Source organism: Misgurnus anguillicaudatus, chromosome 6 (assembly GCF_027580225.2).
Source record: "Misgurnus anguillicaudatus chromosome 6, ASM2758022v2, whole genome shotgun sequence".
NCBI lineage: Eukaryota > Metazoa > Chordata > Actinopteri > Cypriniformes > Cobitidae > Misgurnus > Misgurnus anguillicaudatus.
This window is the reverse complement of record NC_073342.2, coordinates 16063191-16081739: the sequence shown is the minus strand read 5'-3', so window position 1 is coordinate 16081739 and position 18549 is coordinate 16063191. Positions and strand designations below refer to the sequence as shown.

At 38.1% G+C, this 18549-nt stretch overlaps 2 protein-coding genes across 6 annotated transcripts in view; one reads left to right on the top strand and one right to left on the bottom strand.

Annotated features, from left to right (window-relative positions):
- smpd3 (sphingomyelin phosphodiesterase 3) overlaps positions 1–18549 on the top strand; it is a 62877-nt gene that overhangs the window by 39875 nt on the left and 4453 nt on the right. For all 4 annotated transcript variants that reach the window (XM_055191788.2, XM_055191783.2, XM_055191786.2 and 1 more), the window contains exons 3-7: positions 1065–1140; positions 8720–8881; positions 9787–9876; positions 17831–17894; positions 17989–18151. In XM_055191788.2, the coding sequence (XP_055047763.2) occupies positions 1065–1140; positions 8720–8881; positions 9787–9876; positions 17831–17894; positions 17989–18151 (555 nt within the window). The remainder of the gene's footprint in view (positions 1–1064; positions 1141–8719; positions 8882–9786; positions 9877–17830; positions 17895–17988; positions 18152–18549) is intronic.
- LOC129433245 (uncharacterized) overlaps positions 1–18549 on the bottom strand; it is a 71459-nt gene that overhangs the window by 51266 nt on the left and 1644 nt on the right. The gene's annotated exons all lie outside the window — the stretch shown is intronic.

The window sequence follows — 18549 nt, the reverse complement described above, 5'->3', positions numbered from 1 at the left end:
AAGCACCGGTAATCACTGTTTCACCGACTATCGCGACAAGCCTAGTACTAAGACCGACATAAAATTAAAAGTTGCGGATTTCTAGGCAGATATGGCTAGGAACTATACTCTCATTCTGGCGTAATAATCAAGTACCATGGCTGCAGGAGGCGCAATGATATTATGCAGTGCCCAAAAATGTATTTATTTAGTATGTTTATTTGTCAAGGACAATGTACAAAGAACATTAATCTTTCGAACAGATGTTTTGTACCAGAGTTAGCAAAAGCTATTTTCCATCTGCAGTCCCCATGCAGGTATACACAATATTAAAACATTAACTTTCAATAGTCCCCTATTATTGAAAGTTAACAAGGGGACTACTTTTAGGCGTTGCGTAATATCATGATTATTACGCCATAATGAGAGTATAGTTCCTAGCCATATCAGCCTAGAAAATCACAACTTTTAATTTTCCGTCGGTCTTAGTACACGATGTAACTAAAAAAGAGTTAAGTTTTAAATATTGAAACTCTTTGGTTATTTTTGAGCATGATGCTAATGGTCTAATCAGATTCAATGGATTATGCTAAGCTATGCTAAAAGTGTTAGTGCCAGAACCGGAGATCAGCTGAATGGATTCCAAAACAGTAAAAATCAAATGTTTAACTCTAGGGGAGCTGGAAAATTAGCATATTTTCGAAAAAGGGGAGTGTCCCTTTAAAGACCAACGTTTGAATGGTTATTTCAGGCTAAATACATTTCAGACACAACAAAAAAGCAAGATTATTTTTAATAATAATATGAGCCATATGAGCAGGTGTTTTGAACCGCTCAGAGGTGTTCATGTTGCGACCGTAACCTTTTAACACGGTCCCTAGATAACCCACAGACAGATAAAAGAAATTCAATATGTTATGACAGAAGACAGACAAGCTGACTGTGTGAGAGAGAGAAACTGCATTTAGGAGTGTCGACAGCACTTCATAAATAATTCTGCATCGCAGTTAAACTTTTGATACTGTACGTTTCAATTTATGTTTTGTCCTCATACTCTGCTCTCTCTTTCTCTCTCTCTCTTTCAGGTGCAGGTAGGACGCTCTGCTCAGGAACAACGGGTTGTCGGATATATCGCATGTACTCATCTGCATGCTATTGAAGGTGGGTGTCCATAACAAATGCGCGTGGAAATACAACACGTGTTCAACGCGCACAGATGTTTATTTATGTTTGACATTCAGTGGCGCTTGCTTTTCTAAATGATTATCTACCTTACTCTTTAGATCAGGCAGGTAATAAATTAAAACCCCTATAGATTTACATAAAAGAGAAACCTGAGCCATATTTAGAGACCTGCATATCAGACTTGTGGTTTGGACCAGTCAGCAACTATACTAAACATCTAAGAAACAGCAAAACAACACCCTGGCATGTTGCAAACAAGCAAAGCGCTACCCTAGCAACCAGTGGCGGCTGGTGACTTCTTTTTTTGAAGCGCACGATGCGAAGTTCGTTGCAACATGTACCGTAATTCCTCAAATAAAGACCGGGGCCTTTATTTACCTAAACTGGCGAAGTTAACAGGCTTTTATTCGAAGCAGGCTTTTATTAGAGACAGGTCTTTATTTCAAATTCCATCTGTTTGATAAATAATTGTTTTAAATTAGCCGTTAAATTAAAAGCGATAGCGTTCTAGTGGATAAAGATCATTCATTTCTTAACAGTATATTTTTTCAAGGTTGAAAACTCCATCACTAGCACTAAATGAGACCCATCCAATGTAGCTACTGCCATCTATTGGCAGCTGTGCATTGTGATGAACTTGAATGCATTTAGGAGATAACACCGCGCTCACATTATCCAAATCATGCCCCAGCGCGATCGTCCCCCCTCCCTACTCCATGCACGCACTCACACTGGACTTATCAATCTGAGCCCGGGTGAGCTTTCATCATTAGAATGCATTTAGGAGGTAAAGCACTCTCTTACTGGAACCCATTGTAATGTTAAGTCTGTGTTTTTTATTTAGTTGTATGAAGCCCTCTCACATGCCTATGATATCGCTTAGTTGATCTGTTGCGTGTGCACCGTAGATATTCACTAGCCCTGCTGCGCGCATTAAAAGGTTTTAACGAAGGCAGATGAAGGGGAGTGCTTGCGCAGTTGACGTCTCTCCTTTTGAAACGCGCTCTGGCACGAATACGCTCACACTACGCGTAAGCTAAGCTTTGTTTATACTCGCGCTTTGGTCCGCAACGCAAGCCTCCGCGGATTGCACCCACGCGTCTCACCAAACGGACGAGGCGTTCTCACTCATTTCCCCCCGGCACTCATCTTTCCCCCACCTTAATTTGAGACCGGCCTTTATTTGTAGGCGATGACCACGTCCCCGGCCACTATCAGAGACCCGGCGTTTTTTTTTTATAATTTTATTTTATTTGAGGAATTACGGTATGTAGCTTGTCATGTGTGTGGTTCGTAATTTCAAAATATGTGTTCTGCTCTTTGAGAGATCGTGTGTGCATCATGTGTCGTGCCGAGGTGGGTGCCTGCTGCAGACGCGTCTAGAGGGTTTATGATAAAAGAGACGCTCGCGTTTGCCAGATACTCGCATAATCTCATGCGTAATCAGAGTTTACTGTTAAGGAAGTGTCTAGCGTGTACTTTGGGAATGTGAGCGTCTCTTTTATCATAAACGGTTTTGACGTGTGTGCAGCAGGCACTTATTTTGGAAAAGGGAACCACACACGTGACAATACGAACACTTATTTTGAATTAGCTCATCCTCGGATGAGCAGTCACGAGCCGCCACTGCTAGCAACCTACCAGAAAACTCCAGCATCATACTGGCGAGTTTTCGATGAGCATCACATTTTCCACCGAAATTATAAAAATTTAGATTTAAATTGTTTGGATTTTATTTTAAAGCTGCAATCTGTAACTTTTTGGGTTAAAAATAAACCACAAAAAAAGGTTTTTGAGCAAGTACATATAATGTATATGTTTAAAACTTTCTTCTTAGCTCAAATGACAACGGTAAGCTTATAATAATGATTACAATTTTGCGTTGTTGTTATTTGTGTTTAATTTCAACACACATTTATAAAATTTTACTTGCAATTTTATGTGTCAAACAGAGATGGCGATAGAGAGCTGCAAGTTTTAAATCGCAGCGTAAGGTGATTGTTTTAAAATGAAGCTAATTCATATTGCTATAAACTCATAGTACGTTTCGAACGCACAGCCTTGCAAAGTTTATTTGACTTGTATGTGTATGCAGACATCCAACGTATGTGCATTGCAACAAAATGCAACCCATCTCCTGGGCTTCATACTACATTCTCCTGTACGCATATGCGCGAACTACGCATACAGTGTATGCGGGGATTCAAAAATCTCACTTTTCAAAAAGCTCACTTTTCTGATGACGAAAATTGCGTCACACGTACACATAAAAAATTGACCATACTTCGGCCTTTAGAGTTCATGTAGCTCAGTTGGTAAAATATTGTGTTAGTATCACAAAAGTCATGTTTTTTTAGGTTAAAAAAAGTCATGAAACCTTTTTGGTTAAAATAAATCCACAAAAAAGTTTTTTGAGCAAATACATCTAATATATATGTTTAAAACTTTCTTCTTAGCTCAAATGACAACGGTAAGCTTATAATAATCAAAAATTTGGCGTTGTAACGTCAGATTTTGTTGGAAATGTCAATTTGATTGATGTTTAATTTCAACAAACATTTATAACATTTACTTGCAATTGTATGCGTCAAACAAAGATGGCGATAGAGAGCTAAAAGTTTTATTTCGCAGCGTAAGGTGATTGTTTTAAAATGAAGCTAATTTATATTGCTACAAATTCATAGATGTAAATTTATACATGCTTTAGTACTCTTAATCCTGGAAAATAGTCTTTTTTTACGTGTACGTTTCGAACGCACAGCCTTGCAAAGTTTATTTGACTTGTATTGTGTACGCAGACATCCAACGCATGCGCATTGCCACAAAATGCAACCCATCTCCTGGGCTACATACTACATTGTCCTGTACGCATATGCGCGACATACGCAAAAGCTCACTTTTCTGTTGACGAAAATAGCGTCACACCTACACATACAAATTTAGCATACTTCGGCCTTTAGAGTTCATGTAGCTCAGTTGGTAAAATATTGTGTTATTAGCACCAAAGTCGTGGGTTTGATTTCCAGAGAACACACACATACTGCTAATAGTGCATACTTTGAATTTGCTTTGGATAAAAACGTAAGTGTTATAAACCTATTGTTTTGGGTGGACTGTGAGGTGCAGATCTTTGCAGTGTTGTTTTTTGAGGTCTTACTATGGTTGTGGAAACAATATGGCTCACAAAGACAGCAAAAACAAAACACAAACGCAAACCTCCAAACTGTGACGCTGCACTCTGGCTTCTGATGCTGAGTGATACTGACAAGCACGTCCGGATCTACTCCTCGTGTAGCACACATCCGAGTGGATTTCCATAAGCAATAAAAAGAGAGATATCTCACAATGCACTTGAACATTAAACAATGCTTATACTCTTAAAAATCAAGGTCCTAAAAAGGTTTTGCAGTGATGCCATAGAAGAACCATTTTGGTTCCCCAAAGAACCTTTTAGTTAAAGGTTTTTTAATTTCTATTGAAATTAAAATGTGAAAAGCTTCATACTCTATCACACATTCAATCAAATCGACACTTCACATACAGAGCCCTGTGACATCACCGCATGTTGACCCCTCTTCTGTTCTCCGCTCCTCTTCCCTGCTCAGATTAATCAACGTGTCCCACTCGCCCACTGGGTCTCCGTTCCCATGGCGACTGGCGCTCGCCGCTCCTGGCGTCAGCCCTATTTAAAGCTCCCGGTCTCCAGCGCTCATTTTTTAAGAAGACACTTTTGCTATTCTAGGATCCACCTACGCCTCTGTGTGTCTGCTACCCGGTCTAATTATAGAGAGAGGACTATTTCAGGAGCATAAATGAAACATAGGGGAACGGTGCAGAAGGATAGGAAGACCTGATTATGTTGTAGATGATGCTGGACAGACACAGACATGTGGTTCAGTTACCAGAAGAAGGCCGTGCTGTCTCTGGATATTCTCAAGCACTTGTTTTTTTCTGTCACATCTTGTGTGTTCAAGTGTGGAGGTGGATTTTAGTTATTCCACGGACACACACATGTATATATTTATACAATGTGTTATTTCATAGCCCAGGAGACTCAAGTGTAACATTTAAACATGGCTGAAAGCGCCAGGTGGACGCTGACTGTTGGCGCTTGCCAGCGTTTCTTCTTTTGTTGCTATGATACTTCTGTTCATTGTATGATGCACCATTGGTTGTTGTGGTATTTCTCCCGCCCCTCTTCCACTGTGTTCGGATGGCTGATTGAAAATTATGTGCGTTTCCATCAAGTTGTTTGAGGGAATGATGGTGGTATTGGTAACCAACAGTAAATAAAACAGGGCACGCTTAGAAAATGGAGACAGGACTGTATTTAGTTATGATTGGGCAAGTTATAAATTTACTAGCAGTGCAGCTTGTAATTGTCAAACTAAATGCTGTGCACAGAAGAAGGAATGGAGAATTTTTGATGCAGGCACTAGCAGCAAGGGCATTGCGACGATGTCGAGCCCCATATATGGTAAAGACAATGTCAGCTGATACAGCTAGACAGTCAGTAACTGTGGGTTCACACCACCGAGAGCATCAAAAAATGCTCTGGCTGCCCTACCAATGAAGCTATAAAGTGTAGTGGACACTCTGACACTCGAATGCATTATTTGGAATTCTCTTAAGTGGAGGTGTCCGCCTTCCAATCGGTTGCAGGCAAATGTTTTTACCTTCAGTTTGGTTGTGCTGAACCGCGTCACTTCCATAAAGTTGAGCCGATTTCAACTCTCCTCGACGCTCACACTGTACTTGACGCACCGCTGTTAGACGGAGCTCGCCGCCGGCTCTCATTGAAAATGAATGTCTTCCTGACACTTTGACGCTCTCACTGGTGGCGGTGTGAACAGTCAGTAACATGGGTTTAATTTTCACTCTGTTAGAATTTTTTCGGCAAATGCGATTCCATCTCCCATTTTTTGCATTTACTCTTTATCGCAAAATTCAAAAAACCACCTCACTTGCAAAACCTTTTTTTTTGTTATTTGGCATGTCCATCACTCATTTCTTATGCGATACCTGTGCATAAAATTGTGGGGATGGGAACCCAGCTATTGACAAGCTGGTTGTTTTACCCAAAGTTGAAAAATGTTCAACTCTTGCACCTTGCTGGGCGTAAAAATATGCTGAGGCAGAGGCTGGCGTTTTTAAAAATGGGCGGCACTTCGTTTGGAAAGAAATAAAATAAAAACATACGCTGGCCACAGAGGTTAACGTCTTGGTGTACACGCCCCCTTAAAGTGTACCCCGACTAGGCATGGGCCGGTTATCGGTTTCAAGGTATACCGAGGTTTTAAACAGTCGAGGTTTCAAAACCACTTACATTTTCTGTAATACCGTTTGAAAGGTATGAGCTGGGTTTACACAAAATTAAATAAATCATTAAGTCATGTATTTTACATTTAATATAAATTACAAAAATATTTTTTTTGAAAGAAAATTATAATTTAAAGGCTTTATTTTCACACAGCATACATGTTGTATGTTGCTTAAAAATAAAATATAGTGTTGTTGTTCGTATACGTCTGAAAAAAACACATTTTAGTGCAATGGCAAAACCGCAATATAGCGAAACCGTGGTATTTTTGCTTAAGGTTATCATACTGCCAAAATCTCATAATGGCCCATGCCTAACCCCGACTATGAACAAATGTATGATGTAAATAGATTAACACTGCGTTGGCTATATGAATGTGAAATTATAAACAGTACAGTGTTATAGTTTAAAATCTTTTCACCTGGAGGCTGCCATTTTGTTTACATTAATATGCATGAGATCAAAAGGTTGCAATCAATACCCGTTCTGTTAACGCTGCAGCGAGGTAACAGGGTAAAGAAGTCTTTAATCAGTTATTTGTAAAATGATGTAAAACAGAAGATGAGAGTTATAAATGCACACTGACAGTAGGTGGCAGTATGTGATCTCTTGACACCTGCATGCCTTTAAAAATTCAAGAACTTCGTCTTCTGTTCAGCCCTTTCGATATAAACCAGAACAATAAAGAAAACATATAAATGAAAGAGTATTAAAACAAAGACCATCTGAGAGGTAAGAAGGTGGGAGTGGGGAGTAAAACATTCATACATGAAAACTTTAGTAAATACCATAGCATTTACTATTGTTAACTGTAGTAATATTTTGAAACAACCATCACATTCCAACATCATCACTGACAGAATGCACAAGAATTTTTTCTTGTCAAGACTGACAATCGTTTTGCTAGATAAGACCCTTATGCCTCGTTTGGGATTCTTTATAGTCCTTTGAAACTCCATTGAAAAAAACTGTTACGTGTTGAGTTAAGTGTTAATTGTTGGTGTCTATTAAAGTCCATTAAAATGAGAAAAATCCTACAATGTTTTCCTCAACAAACATAATTTCTTCTCGACTGAATAAAGAAAGACATCAACATTTTGGATGACATGGTGGTGAGTAAATTATCTGGATTTTACTTTTAAGAAAATGGAATATTCCTTTAAGAGCTGATTAGATCATTTGAAGTTGGTTCATGTTGCTACTTGCAGAAGCCCTTTCACTAAAATATACGTCACGACGGAGAAAATAAGACAATCGCTACTTCCCTTTCATGCCAACGTTTATGTTTTTCTATCAATGGATTTTAGTAGTAGAAGGCAAATATGAAGTCTTTAGACAGTTTCATCGGACGCACGTGCGCTGACACGTTACACGTCTGAATCCGAACTTTACTTCCGGTTTCGTTTTTTTAATGGTCTGATTAGTTGCTAAACTGATCTCTTGAATAAATGCCTCGTCGAAAATAACAAATGTTTTGGTTTCCTATGTAATCTATGTGTTGTTTTTTGCTTGTTATATAAATAAACTACGTTTAAAGAACTGTGTTGTTATTTATTCTTAGCGGAGTTTACCGGAAGTTCCGTGCGGACCACAACAGCCGCTTATTTATGTTGTTACTGCTGAAACCGTCTATAGTTGAGATTTTTTTATACTTGTGAGTTAAACAAGAAAATTGTTGACTTGAAATAAGAAAATATTATAAATAAGATGCAAAATAAACCTTAAAAGGGCGATCAAGTGTTGTACAGTTTAGTGAGAAATGTTACAGGTCGTATTAAAATCTCTGCATATTGAAAACCTGCACAGTATTGCATTAGCATCATAAACATTATGGGTTCGATTCCAGGGAACACGCATAAAATGGTAAGTCACTTTGGATAACAGTCCACCCAAAGGCATAAATGTAATACTTTTTTCTCTGTTTCATTACAACGCTGTCTTGAAGAAACAAATTAGATATTAAATGTGATTAAAAGCGACATTAAATATGACTCAGGCAGAAAGGAAAATGTCACAGATCGTCATTAATTCTCCACATCTACCTCCGAATGAGTCTTGAGAATATGATAAACTGTAGACGCCTCGCCCAGACGCCGTTTCATTAACGGATATTAAACTACCTGATGTGTGCTACACTATACCATCAGTGTGCTCTTTATCAAATAAAATGAAATTCGGACATTTTATTCGACTTCGGTTCTCTGTAAGTACTATTTGTGTAAATGTCTCCCTCAGGTGATTCGTCTGTGCGATGTGAGCAGTTAGATATGTTGCTGGAGTGGGGCTCGGAGTTCAGAAGAGCCACCTCAGGGTCTGCAGATGAGGAGAAGGGTCTGGAAGATCAGGTGGCCTTTGACGTCATACTCGGAGACCTGAACTTTGACAACTGCTCCTCAGGTAACAGCATCTGCTCTTGACAAACATCAGTGCTTTGTAATACTTTACCACCAACGAGATAAACAGATTACATCAGACTGATGTTATCTAACGACAACAGACGAAATGTGACATCACTGTTTATTAAATAACTACTTTTATTACTGTTGTTGTTGTTGTTAATAGATTTCATCATATCATCATTTTGATTATGATATTATGTTGACACTTTTTAGCTAACTGTAATTTTTTATTCTTTTATTTTATAAACAAATGGTTGATTTATTAATATAGCATTGATTTTGTGGCTCATCCAATCAGATTTTAGAGCTTTAAAGGGGACATTTGACAGGACTTTTTTAAGATGTAAAATAAATATTTGGTGTCCCCAGAGTACGCATGTAAAGTTTTAGCTCAAAATATCATCTTAATATCAATTTATTATAGCATGTTAAAATTGTCACTTTGTAGGTGTGAGCAAAAATGTGCGTTTTGGGTGTGTCCTTTTAAATGCAAATGAGCTGATCTCTGCACTAAATGGCAGTGCTGTGGTTGGATAATGCAGATTAAGGGGCGGTATTATCCCTTTCTGACATCACAAGATGACCCAAATTTCAGGGAGCTATTTTTTCACATGCTTGCATAGAAAGTTTTGGTAAACCAAAGTTACTGGGTTGCTCTTTCTCACATTTTCTAGGTTGATAGAAGCACTGGAGACCCAATTATAGCAATTAAACATGAAAAAAGTCTAATTTTTATGTTGTCACGTAAAATAGTCTTGCTTGTAAATGTAAAGTTAGATCAGCTGAAAGGGAAAACAATAAATTAGCTTTGTGTCTGACCAGAAGGAGGCAATGTAATCCTTTCCTTTAAACAGTCTGTATCTTTCTTTCAGTACTGTTTCTCTTTTTCTTTCTCTTTATCAGAAGATAAGCTGGAACAACAGCATTCACTCTTCACTCAGTATAAAGACCCATGTCGCCTCGGCCCCGGAGAGGACAAACCATGGGCCCTAGGTGAGTTCAACACCAAACAGAAAGTATACAAGTTGATAAAGATGTATATTTTATCATTGCATGTCCATTATTTTAAATCCTATTTTTGTTTCAGTTCAAATAGTTTTGATTAGTTTCAAACGGTCCTGTGGTGTAACAAAATGTAAAAGTACAAATGCTTCATGTAGTTTCTTAATTTTACAATCGCTTTGTGCATAACATATTTAGAATATAAATAGCTAAATAATTTTAAACAGTTAAAAATTGACTTTAAAGCAACACTATGTAGTTTCCATGTAAAAATGACTTACAGCTCCCCCATGTGGTTGAAAAGCGCAACAGTGCCTGGAATCAGACACTCTTCTGCAGGCAGGGGGAGGGGTGCGGCTGTGTGCTCTACCCTCCACCGCCACTTTCAGAGTGTGCTTGTAGCAGCTAGGAGGCTGCTCAGGTTGCAGCAACAGTACAATTTGTCCAGTTAAAAGTTGTTCTATCACTGAAATAATTTTAGAGACATTATTTAAAGGTAAAAAACTACATAGTGTTGCTTTAAGCCATACCACTTAAAGGTCCACTGTGTAGATTTTTAGCGCATCTAGTGGTGAAAATGTGAATTGCAATCCACGGCTCAGCCCACAGCTCACCCCTCCCTTTTGAAATGCATAGAGAAGCTATGGTAGCCGTTGCAGGACAAACACGTCGTCGTCTAACCATGGGTTCACACCAGCTGCATTTAAGGTGTCAAATTCGCGTCTAACGCATCTAGTTTGCTGCTTAAACATTTTGAGTTTACTCGCTTCATTCGCGCGTGAAAGGTGCACGTGAAATTCTAGTTATCAAGACATTTACGCGGAAATTCGTGTCATGGGAGGGGCTTCTGTGACTCCGCTTCCTGTAATTACATCACTACTAAAGCAAGCTCCTGATTGGTTAACACGGCACGTTTTTCCGCCAAAGTTCACATTTTTTAACTCGCGGGTTTACCGCAGCAACCCTCAATTCGCGCCATTCGCGCGAAGTAGATGCGCGAATGAGGCGGAATCGCGTGAAGCGCACCGCGATAAACGTCTCATTTGTGCTGCGAGACCTCCAGACGCGTGTAAACGCCTTTACCGCGGCTGGTCTGAACCCAGCATAAGACAACATATTGACAAAACACACTCTGTAGCGCAGTTTGTCCATTTAGGGCTACTTTAGAAACACGACGGCGACCTCCATGTATGGAGACACACGGTGTATGTAGATAAATGCGGTTCATTCCAAGGTAATAAAAACAATACAGTTTATTATATAACATGATCTCTGAAAGCCAAAGTTGACATTTGAAATCACCTAAACAAACACGCCCCTACCCCAATAGAATCCGGACCTTCTCTTGAAAGACCCGCCCCACACATACACAACCCAGGCAACGATGTGGGTTAGTAGACACGCCCCTTACTGCTGATTGGCTACAAGTGTGTTTTGGTACTCGTCCCAACTCCCAAAGTGTTTTTCAAAAATCATGCACCCCGCCTTTAAGGTCTTTATACACCACTGATAATATAGTTATGTATATTATATCGCATTTCTGTCAAGAGATCCTTCTACGCAATGCACCTTTAATGTATACAGTGCTGGTGTATAGTTCAGTGGTAGAGCATTGCATTAGCAGCGCAAAAGGTCATGAGTTCAAACCCTGAAAACACACACATACTGATAAAAACAATGTATACTTTATAATGCACACGTTGGATAAAATCATCTGCCAGATGTGTAAATGTAAAAAAAAAATACAGAAATATCAGTCAGATTATAAGCCTATGCACTGCTTTACTTTATTTATAACAAAAAAGTTTCAGGTTATATGGGTTTTAAATTTAAAACAGAGACCTTCAAATTCAGTGCATTAATGTTTTGCCCTCTTAAAGCTAAGTACCCAGATCCCATTACTTTTCCAGACATCTCAAAAGTAAAAAAAATTCAGGAATGTCTCTTATAGCATCGCATCAAGTTGTCTCAATTTCTGTGAAAGTTTGAAGAGGCCTTCATCTCACAGATAAATTAGATGGCACATGGCCGTGGTCGCACACAGATGGTGCACTAGTTGAGCTGGCGGGGGACCACCGGAGAAAAGCTCGTCCCCACCCCACATCTAAAATAGATCTAAGAGTGTGAAGGTTTTTAATGATACTTTAGATTTTAGTGGGGTGTGTTCCACTTCTCTTTTATAGCATACCCTTTTTTTACGCTGTCCTCTGAGGTTCCCAACAAGTCCTGTGAGAGTGAAACTCGCTGCCTGTAAAGATCAAGGAGACAACTTTTGTAACTAACCTCTAGAAAAATGAAATGCTTCTTTTCCAAGAACAAGATTTTCAAGCCGTCAAGTTACAGTTGAGGAACTTGGATGCAAAAGCCTCTCAAAATGAGATATTAACAAAATACTCTTGGCCTGAGTCCATTCAGAAATACCATTTTGTTGGCAAAATCCATTAAGAGCCTGATAAAAAAGTGCACATTTACAAGAAAACATGTCAGATGCACTTCAAGGCTTTTGCATCTGAGATCTTGAGTTATTAATATGTTTTAGATTTCACGTACTAATACGAACAAGATTGAAACATCAGTAGCATTAGAATTCATTTTAAGAATTAAATGTAGATATAAAATGATTAAAGCTGAGGATCATGCAGGATGATGCTACATCAGTGTTTATTTAAGCAATGGTTATTTTACCCAGGAAAAACCTTGGTAAAATCCATAATGGTGCACCAGGCAATGACAAATTTAGCTTTAGTTACAGTATTTAAGAGGAAGATTACGGAATGTTTCTGCAATTACTCATATTACTATACAGCAGTGCTTCTCAAATAGTGGGGCGGGACCCCCAAGGGGGGCTCGAAGCGACACCAGGGGGGGGGGGTGCGAGACCCCAGGGAAAATACTTTTTCAGGAAGTGATTTTTAAAGACATTACACCCCAATCACGCTAATAAGCCACTTGTGTTTTTTATTATTATTTATTGATTATATTTAATTTTTCAGTATCAAATGGTCAAAAAATATTATACATTAAATAAGGATTGATTTTTTTATTTCAGGCAAATTGATGCATTTTAAGTCTTTTCTGTTACAGACTAAAAAACAATGTTAATAAAGTTATTCTTTGTTGTAAGTTGATCGATATTTCTTTTTTTGTGTTTTCTTTTTGTGTTTTCTCGATGTTAATAAGGATACAATGTTTTGCAGATGTGTAATTTTATAGACAAATTATACTATTTACAGTCGCGGCGGAGAGTTGGGGGGGGCGCGAAATGTTTACCTCTTCCTAGGGGGGGGGGGGGGGGGCTGGGGGCGTGACAGAAAATAATTGAGAAGCACTGCTATACAGGCAGGATTGTTAATACAAACATGTTGAATCCCAAACTGAAATGAGAAATTATGTGAAAGTCCATACTTTATTTTATAGGTTAAAGGTGCACTGTGTAACTTTTAGAAAGATATTTTGACAGAAATGCAATATAATATACATAACTATATTATCAGTATCGTAAAAAGACTTTACTTAATGAACTGTATTGTTTTTATTACCTTAAAATAAGCCGTTTTTACCTACATGCACCGCGGGTCCCCTTACATGGAGGTCACCATTCAGCGTCGCCATATGTCTACAGTAGCCCTAAACGGACAAACTGCTCTATAGATCGCGTTTTATCACTACGTTGTCGAGTTGATTGAGTTTTTTGTAATTGTTGCGTGCAAAAATCCTTGATCTTATGGCACCTTTTCTTAAAAAATGCGATGGAATATGCGAGATATTTATGCAATTTTATGCGATGAAATTGTGGTAACTTGCAAAAATTACGGGATTTGCTTTTCAATGATGTTCACTTTGTCTAATTACGTCACTTCATAACAGTCCCATGGCAACAGGGGACATGGCTACACTTGTGTGAAGATTTATATGACTTTGCAACGAAAATGCGGGGATTATGAAATCATGCGAGCCCCGCATATTTTGCGCAAAGAACTCTGCAATTTAGTTTTAAAATACGGCCCCGCATAAATATTCGTACTTTGGCTGATTATGCATTGAATCATGCATAATCGCGTTTTTCTGGAAGGACTGTCTTGAATAATGATAAGTTTGTCCTGTGGCGGCTACCGTAGCTTCACTATGGTATTAAAAAGGGGGCGGGGGTGAGCTGTGGACTGAGACTTGGACACTGGACCTTTAAAGCTGCCATCCATGAAACATGAATAAACTATTATTATAAGCTCACTGCTTTGAATCGTGCTCATAGTATTTCTCAAAAACTGATTTAACCAAAGAAATTTACGGATTGCAATGGTAGGTCATTGCATTACAAGCCCAAAAGGTCATGAGTTCGATCCCAGGAACACACATACTAATAAAATGTATATCTTGTAATAAACTGTAAGTTGCTTTGGATAAAAGTGTCTGCCAAATGCATACATGTAAAAAGAGGTTAAACAAGGATGGACTGATGACTGATTTTGGCATGAATTATGTTGTCATGAACCATGTTTTAATATTAATAGTGCCCGAAGATGGCACAAATGTGATATTCCCGTAATTAAATTTTTGGAAAATCACATAATTCAACAGTGATTAATAAAAGTAAATCAGTTAGAAAGATCACCTTCATCAGTATATCGCCCTCTGGAAAGTACTGGAAGAACTGATCTGCATTCTGGAATCAGCCAAGCATTAATAACACAGAAAAGAGCCGGGGGAGAACCTTAGAAACTTATTACGGTTATATATATAGCTACTGTATAGCAGAACTCCAGGTTGACTCATAGACATTTCCCTTGAGCTCTTTTAATGGTGTGTGATACTCTGGGTGTCCCCGCTCGGTTTAGTCTCCAGAGACGACTATTAAGAGACTTTGATTGGTGAAAGATATCTTGTACATGACTGATTTAACAGCCTATTAAATAATGAATACTGACAGACGCTTCTTTTTTAAGTATGGTTGTTCAAAGGGCAAAACTGTGATCTGAAATTTTATGAGAGATGGTTGACATCTTGGTGCCTCTAACTAACGCGAACAAATACAATTGTAAAGTGTTGCAAACATGGTAAAACATTAACCTCATAAAACAATCTAACACAAAAAATGCCTCTAGTTTATATATTTTGTTATTTAATGGAATGAAACATGCATATTTGCGATCCTGGACCACAAAACCAATCATAAGTAGCGTGGGTATATTTGTAGCAATAACCAACAATATACATTGTATGAATCAAAATTATTGATTTTATGCCAAAAATCATTAGGATATTAAGTGATGGTCATGTTCCATTAAGATATTTTGTCAATTTCCTACCGTAAATATATAAAAAAATGTCTTTATCATCAGTAATATGTGTTGCTAAGGACTTAACTTGGCTTAATATTTAGATTAACAAACCATACATCCACAAAAAGCTATATATAAATATAAATCCCAAAAAATTCAAGCAATTGACCCTTATGACTGGTTTTGTGGTCCGGGGTCACATTTATGCCTGACTTGAGTAGTCAAATATATTTAAAGGCCACGGTATAACCAGTGGCGAGGCCAGATATGTTACATTAAAGGAATATTCCATTTTCTTAAAAGAAAAATCCAGATAGTTTGCTCACCACCATGTCATCCGGGGTGTTGATGTCTTTCTTTGTTCAGTCGAAGAGAAGTTGTGTTTTTTGAGGAAAACATTGCAGGATTTTTCTCATTTTAATGGACATTAATGGAGCCCAGCATTTAATACTTAACTCAACACTTAACAGTTTTTTCAATGGAGTTTCAAAGGACTATAAATGATCTCAAACGAGGCATAAGTGTCTTATCTAGCAAAACGATTGTCATTTTTGACAAAAAAAATATATCCTCTTTTAAACCACAACTTTTCGTCTAGGTCCGGTCCAGCGTGACCTAACGTAAATGCGTAGTGACGTAGGGAGGTCATGTGTTACATATAAAACGCACATTTGCGGACCATCTTTCAACACACTTGTAAACACTGGGGCGGAGTTTCGCGTTCGTCCTCTGTGACCTCTTGACGTCATGACGTATTGCGTGGGGTCACGCTGGCGCATCACAACTGGATCTAGACGAGAAGTTGTGGTTTAAAAGAGCATATTTTTTATTTTTCTTGTCAAAAATGACAATCGTTTCGCTAGATAAGACCCTTGTGCCTCGTTTGGGATTGTTTGTGGTCCTTTGAAGGTCCGTTGAAAAAAGCTGTTGAGTGTTGAGTTTGGTGTTAATTGTTGGTGTCTATTGGAGTCCATTAGAGTGGGAGAAATCCTGCAATGTTTTCCTCAAAAAATAATTTCTTCTCGTATGAAAAAAGAAAGACATCAACATTTTGGGTGACATGGTGGTGAGTAAATTATCTGGATTTTTCTTTTAAGAAAATGGACTATTCCTTTAATAATAACACTGTCTTCTTCATTCTATAAATTAATCATAATTAATATTTTCAAAGCTACAGAAGTGATTTTCCTTTTGCTTTCTGTAGTTTGATTAACATGAATTAACACAAACATAAGCAGATTTGAGCGTACTGCCACTTTAAGACCGAACGAGCACGGATCCATACTGACACACCCATCTGATTTCTTTCTGAATTGTTTGCGTTCATTTTAAGACATAACTGATTGTTTTTTTATAAGAATAGATGCCAAGACTGTGGTATCTCGAGATCATTTTGGGTGTATGTGTCCTGTCAAGCGGATCAAGATTCGGTGTTTGTGTGCTTTTTAAACGAGCTTGCGCTTATGATGTCCATTTGAGCATGTGTGTGCGTCTGTACAGCTTTAACATGTTCTTGCACTCAAATTGTTTAAAATGGCTTGAATGTTAACATTCGCATGGTTTAAAAACTATTTCTACATAAATAGTTATTTTTTTCTGAATGATGCATATTTGAGCGATTATTATTAAATGGATACAGTAGTTCACCCAAAAATGAAAATAATGTCATTAATGACTCACCCTCATGTCGTTCCAAACTCGTAAGACCTCCGTTCATCTTGAGAACACAGTTTAAGATGTTTTAGATTTAGTCCGAGAGCTTGTTGGCCCTTCATTCAAAATCTACATACAGTATACTGTACATGTCCAGAAAGGTAATCATCAAACATCATCAAAGTAGTCCATGTGGCATCGGTGGGTCGGATAGAATGTGTTGAAGCATCAAAAATACATTTTTGTCCAAAAATAACAAAAATTACGACTTTATTCAGCATTGTCTTCTCTTCCGTGTCTGTTGTGAAGCGCATACGCGAGACTAAAGTCACGTGACTTCAGTGACACAGATGACGTACGATGCAGCTGACGTGTTATCTGGTGCGCCCCAGCTGTTTTTTTGTGCGCCGGGGCTTTGTTTACAGTCTGAGGGAAATGCGCTGTAAGTTTGAAAAGAAAAAACTTTGCAAACATGTCTAAGGATGGCACGTCATCCGCGTCACTGCAGTTGCGTGACTTTGGTCTCGTGCATGCGCTTCACAATAGACGCGGAAGAGAAGACAATGCTGAATAAAGTCTTAATTTTTGTTATTTTTGGACAAAAATGTATTTTCTATGCTTTAACACATTCTAACTGACCCACTGATGTCACATGGACTACTTTGATGATGATGTTTTTATTACCTTTCTGGACATGGACAGTATATCCCACGCAGACCTTCAATGAAGGGTCAACAAGCTCTCAGACTAAATATAAAACATCTTAAACTGTGCTCCGAAGATAAACAGAGGTCTTACAAGTTTGGAACGACATGAGGTTGAGTCATTAATGACATTATTTTCATTTTTGGGTGAACTATCCCTTTAAGGAAATTATTATAATTTATGCATGATTTCTTCTGCTTTTCCATAAATATAGTTTGCCTCTCTTCAGCCGTCAAACTATGTGAGCCAGTGCCACTTATGTACCCTTGACACTGTGTATAACCCATACATTGTCTGTGTTTGTACAGGTACACTGCTGGACACAAGCGGGTTATATGACGAAGAAGTCAGCTCGCCAGAGAGTCTTCAGAAGTAAGTTACATGAATATAAACACGCATATACAGGTTATACGCATATACACAGGTTATGCTAAACACACTCGGTTATAATACATTTATCCGACAGGGTAATGGAGAACGAAGAAGGGAGAAAAGAGTACTTGGTTTTCCCGGCGAGCAAGAATCACTGTCCCAGCCAGAAGGGTCGTAAAATCCCCCTGAAGGGCAACGGCAGGAGAATCGACTACATTCTCTATAAAGAGGAAGGCCTGCAGCAGGACTGGAAAGTGGTGAGTTGTGATAACAGATAACAGCTTCCCATATCAAGTTCCTAATGAAGATACGACTAAACACTTGAGTTGTGTTTCAACAAAAACATCGTAAATAAGTTATGAGATTGAACTAAATGGCTTACTACCCTACTATTCTAGTATTCAATTTCCTTTAGTAGTACTGTAGTATATACACTGTAAAAATGTAGTTGGTTAAACTTAAAAAAAGCAGGTTGCCTGTTTGTCTTAAGATTTTGAGTTGATTCAACTTAAAAAAATATATATTAGTAAACTCCAAAAAGTTTATATATATGATATTTTTGAGTTGAATAAACTCAAAATCTTAAAGGAATATTACACTTTCTTAAAAGAAAAATCCAGATAATTTACTCACCACCATGTCATCCAAAATGTTG